Genomic DNA, 6000 nt, shown 5'->3' with positions numbered 1-6000 from the left:
TTGGTGAAGAACATTCACAGTTTATTATATTTCTAGTCCAAAAACTTGTAATTTAACACACCAGTAGTTTTTGGTAGTAACAACCTTTGATGCTTGCTGTCCCAAAATTTTGGAATGTGGTTAGCTGATGAAGAATATACACTGGAAAAATAATGATGAAGACAATACCTTTTCCTATAGAGTAGTGCTGCATTCAAAATTCTGTCAACTGCTTAGCCTTGTCAACTTTTGCCACCGCAATTCATTTAAGTAATTTCCCAGCTCCAGTTTGGTGTCACTCTAACAAAAACAAAGAAACCCTTTCTCCTATAACACCTTCCTCTTTGCAGGTGCAGTTCCAATGATCCGCCCAATATAACCATCAGAAGATAGTTACTAACAGAAAGTAAATATATTCTTCTCTGATGACACCATCTTCTTTGCAGGTTCAGCTCCAACGATCCTCTCAAGCTAAGCATCAGGGGAAAAAAATGTTACTTCTAGTCAAGTTAAAGAGTCAATGAACTAGAGAATTTCTTTCTTTTCATAAAAACACTTCAGGCATTACCCGGAACTGATCAAAGCAAGAAAAGAGAACCGTGCAGGCCATGTTATGAGAGTCTTCAAGCATATTAACAATCTGCAGTGAAAAAGAAAAAGGGGCGGGGGTGTCAAACTCCGAATAAATCCCGTTTAATGATATGACTAGATGATACAATAATCTTCAATGTGGCCAAGCTCAAAAGCGGGAAAAGGAAAATTAAAAGCAACATGCTTCAAGGTATACCTCAGGGTAGAATTCTTTTCTTAAGCGGGAAAAGGAAAATTAAAAGCAACATGCTTCAAGGTATACCTCAGGGTAGAATTCTTTTCTTAAGCGGGAAAAGGAAAATTAAAAGCAACATGCTTCAAGGTATACCTCAGGGTAGAATTCTTTTCTTAAGCGGGAAAAGGAAAATTAAAAGCAACATGCTTCAAGGTATACCTCAGGGTAGAATTCTTTTCTTAAGCGGGAAAAGGAAAATTAAAAGCAACATGCTTCAAGGTATACCTCGGGGTAGAATTCTTTTCTTTCCGGAAGAGAGTAGATTATTAAATTCTGTATGCCACGTATCTGTTTTACAAGAAAAACATAGCAAAAGCTTAAATAATGTATTTCTAAACATCAATATAAACTCACTGATAGATCATATATGATGATAGTATTGTAACATTCAAAAAATAAAATATGTAAAACCCTCAAGGATTAAACATGAACTATTCTGGAGTTGCTTTGGATCTCTTATTGGTTTGATTCTCTCCCATTTAAAGCTTGCCAACTATATGTAATGTTTTTCTAAGGAAAGAAACTGTATCTCCACAATGTGGGTTTGAATACTATTCCCATGAGGGAAGTAATAGAGCAGAGCTCCGATTTTTGTAATGTTTTCATTTCTGGAACTAGAAATTTGAGTAAATTTGATAAGAACGCATCAAGTGGATGCTGGTCTTGGTCATACAATTGGAATGACTGGTTGCTCCCTTGTCCCGTCTCTTTAATTTTGTTATTTTTATGAGTAACCCTAACTGTGCTTCTCTGTGATTTAGAATATCAGAATCCTCAAACTTGTTTCAATTGTATTCACAACAGTAACTTATGGTTTAAATTTCGAATTGTAATGCTCTACGCATAATTCACTTTCGGGTGGGGATACCACTAAGGACTTCAGAAGTGGGGAGGATTGTGTGATTTAAGTTTTTACTGGATTTATTTGATTCTATCCTGAATATATCACCTTGATTTTCTTGACAGTTGTACATTTTATTAGAAAAATATTATCTTGTGAGGGAGGGGGGAGAGAGAGAGAGAGAGAGAGTGGGGGAGGGAGAGGGAGTTGCAAGGGCGAGGAGGAGGAGGGAGGGGGCTGTGGGAGGCAGCCAGCCATGAAGGAGATAGCGGGGAGGCCTGGCGGTGCTCTGCACCTTCAAGGCGGCGGCAGAACCGTCATAGGAGGAGGAGGTGGTGGCGATGGTGTGGGCAAAGTTAAAAAATATGGAAAAAGGTACCCCCGGCATAGTTTCCCCAACAATAGGTACCCCGAGTGTAATTTACCCTCTTTTTTTTTTTTGTTAGTCTTATGTTTTCCACAGCCTGGTTTTAGGAACTAATATGCAGTGAGTCAATTACATCTTTCTATAGCTCCATATATGACATGTTTTTTAAATCAAAATTTTATTGCAGAGTATGCTTGCGCTGGAAAGAACCTTATATCTGTGGTAGAAGTGAGCTCTCTCAGTGTAAAGCATGATCTTCCGCTCTCCACCAAAAAACCATACCCGTGCACGAGATATATCACTCTGCTTTGTGTACCTGACTTTCAAAAGAATAAAAGAAGACAAAATGATCTCTCCATGACTCCATCTAAAATTTGCATCCAAAATTAGTAAATGAAGTGTCAATAGAAAAATTATTTTAAAGTTTTAAATGACAACACAAAGGTACAACATAAACTTATAAAATGATAATGGATAAGAGTCTCACTCGCTTAGCATACAGAAGGATGCACTCTGGGACTTCAAGAAATTACGGATCCGAACAAATTCGAAGTAAGAACTTATAAATATCATAATTCCACCCTGTATACATGAAATGGATTATTAATAAATAAATAACAATCAAAGAAATTCCACAAGTCATTTGCATCAATATTAGTTATGCTACCTACAGAGTAATTACCTCAATGGAATACTTTATTTTAGGGAATATCTGCAAAAAAAAAAATATACTGGAATCATATTTTGATGCATAACCACAAGAAGTACATGATAATATAATACAGCAGCATACATTCACCCACAAAATGAAATTCAAGCTTTCGAGTACATTTTAAATGGGAACTCAAAATTTAACCTTCTGGAGAGAGAGAGACAGAGAGACAGAGAGACAGAGAGAGGCTCTTCAAAAAGAAACAATAATATTAATATGTAATCTAGATGGAAACCTGTAGTCAACTCCATTGTGCTCAACCACCAAAATCCTTCCCCCACACCCCCCCCCACCCCACAGTAACTGCATATGGGAAGAGAAATCCATTGAGAAAAGCTAAAATAACCCCCTCCTAATAACCTAAACCGTTAGGCCTCTTCCCTTCCAGTCCCACCCCCTACCATAATGGCACAACACCTTGTACAACCTCCTCTCAGTCCCATCCTCTCTACGCTCATTACCTGCATTATAACCTTCAATGACAAGATTACGAAAACTGGTGCCCCAACTTCTATATTGACACATGGAGATAACAACTCCCTAAAGAAGCAGTTGTACCCACTCCAGCTAGCAGAAATCAAATATCTATGGGCCAGACCAAGAAGATGAACAAAAACTTATCAACTAATTTGTCCGATATTCTCAGTAAAAATCAAATATCTATGGGCCAGACCAAAAGGATGAACAAAAACCTATCAAGTAATTTTTCAATATTCTTAGTGATCCTTCTGCTAAAGACAAAAGCCTTGTTCCAATGCATCTGATTTTAATTTTAGGACTCAGGGTGTCGAAAACTTGTGACAATTTGTGATTCCTTGTCTGCATGGTTCATTCATTTAACATGGAACAGTTAATAGTGAATACTAACATTTCCGGACTTATGCCATCAATGTTCCTGTTCAGACTGACTGGCCTCCACCCTCTATGGGTATATGGAAACTCAGACCGATGGAGAAATCCCAAGCCAGAAGTGATTGCAGAAGCTATCAGGTCCAATAGGTGTTGCAGATTCCATACCAGCACAACTAACCATTATCTTCAGATTAACCCATGTCCCATAATTGGAATAAGTTGTCCCCTCTAGAACCTAATGCCATTGTGAGCCAGATCAGATAAGAGTCTCTGCTCCATTCATTTGCCAAAAGATCAATTCCAAGGCAAGACCATCGTACATCCAATATCTTAATAAAAATCCTCTATTTTTCAAGAAAGGGGATGGTGGTATATTTCTTAAGGGAAGTGGTTCTCTGTCCAGGAGTGCAGCCTACGCCAGTGCTCCCTATGACTATCTCTCCTCACCCAACATGGGACCATAGTTAGCAAAAACGGGGACGGTAAAAAAAAAAAAAAAAAGAACGGATGGTACGGGTTTTAAACAGTAAAATTTTTCGAATGATACGGTCAAAAAAACAAAGAACGGTAAAAGTCGAAAAACGGACGGTATGAGTTTTAAACGAGTAGATTTCAAACAAACGTGACTAAAAAACGGTAGTATACTCATATAAATTAAGGAATTATTATATGAATATCTGCATCTAGTATTCAAAACAACTACAATATCTAACATTAATGCCTCTACATCCCATGTCTCATTATAAGTTTTAAGACATATCATTGAATATCATCCAGCACCAATTCTAAATTCATACACCACACATGCCCAAAGTCTTATTGAGTAATGTGACTAGGTTATGGTGTTGTTCATTGTTGTCAACATAGTCAACACACTCTTGAAGTGATATATGTTTAATTAGAGTTAGGAGTCATCACTTTAGAAATATTTTTCAGCAAATACGTCAATTTATAGCTTAATTTTGAGGTCCATGGATTGAATTTAAGTTGAAAGTAATAGCATGAGAAATATAGTCCATTGCGTTAGCTTCAAGTTAGTGAAAAAATCAGGTCGATCAGAGTTCGGGAGAGAAATATATGGCCAATTAAGTAGACATTATGTTAAAAAATAAGTCTTAAAAAACGGCCATAAAAACAGGAACGTGTTTTAGAAGTGTTTAGAACGGGAATGCTTGAGGTTTGCTGTTTTTTTAAGCATCTATGGGAAGCATATGGTAAAACGTGTTTTAAACGGTAAAAAAACGGAAACACGTTTGAAATGGAGTTTTAAACGCGTTTTTGCTAACAGTTGATGGGGCAAGGATGTCTTTTCATAGCAGGAGGAGAGAGATAGACATATGGGAGTGCTGAAGTAGGCCACGCTCCTGAACAGAGTTCTTTTTCCTATTTCTTAATCTAACTAGAGCAACTTTTTCTGGACCAGTAAGTTTAGAATTCTCTTTCTGAAGGGGGAAAAACTTAATCTGATAAGTAAAAAGAAAAAAGACACTTGGGGGTAAGACTAAACTTTAAAATTTGTAAGGGCAAATTACCAGATTACCCACAATTGGGTTTTGGTTTACAAAAGCACCCACCTAACATTTATTTTAACTGAACTGCTCAAATTGGGTATTACAAAAACACCCAAAACAGTAAGGGTCCATACGCATGCTATCTTTGCCATACGTTTCCTACATAGAAATGATCAATAAAAATCTGATGCCTTCTCCATGGAACCTCCTCAGACAAACAACATCCGATAGGAAAAAAAAGAAAGAAAAGGAGATGGTTCAATCACAGTGAGATCATTTGGGTTCCCTCTTTCAAATATGTAGATGAGAACCAACAGGTGAAGATGGTGTTTTCGGAATCGGGCCACCACTTGGGATGGGAATGGCTCAGCCCACATGGATCATTTGATGAAAGCACTCCAGTCCAGTCGCCTCCGTTAGATTGGCTTGTCAACCGAGAATGCTCTTTTTGTTGATCACCAGTAGAGTTCCGATGGGTTTGCTGTTGCCCATGGTTGAGATCCCTTAGAGGAAATCCGCAATGCAAAGTTCTCCATTTTAGTTTTTTTCCCCAACAGTCTGTGTTACTAGAAATAAATCTTATCATCTCCCTCTCTCCACCTTGCCCTTCTTGGCTTCTCGTAGTGCGTGTTGCACTTGAAATTAAGTAATGGGATCTGAATAATCTATCTATAATGATGGACTGGATCCACAGGTGTCAGGTTTTTTATTTCTTCCTATCGGGTTGACCTAATCCTATTTTAGTTTGCTATTTTATAGCAATCTCTTGCTGAGTATACCACTGCACTTCAACAGATTCTGCAGTTCTCCTGCTAATTTATAACAAGAGCGCCCAGTTGCTGAATTAATTCCTTTAATTTCATGAGATTTCTTTTGCATTCCTCCAACGTCTCTGTCAAGCAATTGGGAACT

At 37.7% G+C, this 6000-nt stretch overlaps 1 protein-coding gene across 3 annotated transcripts in view; it reads right to left on the bottom strand.

Annotated features, from left to right (window-relative positions):
* The window catches only part of LOC122077193 (U3 small nucleolar RNA-associated protein 25), a 63557-nt gene continuing 57557 nt past the window's right edge, over positions 1-6000 (bottom strand). For 2 of the 3 annotated variants that reach the window (XM_042643048.1, XM_042643047.1), the window contains exons 21-26: positions 2696-2725; positions 2501-2595; positions 2224-2329; positions 1031-1093; positions 548-619; positions 1-450 (exon numbers count right to left, since the gene is read on the bottom strand). In XM_042643048.1, the coding sequence (XP_042498982.1) occupies positions 376-450; positions 548-619; positions 1031-1093; positions 2224-2329; positions 2501-2595; positions 2696-2725 (441 nt within the window). In that variant the 3' untranslated portion in view covers positions 1-375. Of the gene's footprint in view, positions 451-547; positions 620-1030; positions 1094-2223; positions 2334-2500; positions 2596-2695; positions 2726-6000 lie in introns of those variants that run through there. The other variant, XR_006139706.1, reaches the window with a different exon arrangement.

This window comes from Macadamia integrifolia, chromosome 4 (genome assembly GCF_013358625.1).
Source record: "Macadamia integrifolia cultivar HAES 741 chromosome 4, SCU_Mint_v3, whole genome shotgun sequence".
NCBI lineage: Eukaryota > Viridiplantae > Streptophyta > Magnoliopsida > Proteales > Proteaceae > Macadamia > Macadamia integrifolia.
This window is presented reverse-complemented; position numbering and strand designations above follow the sequence as displayed.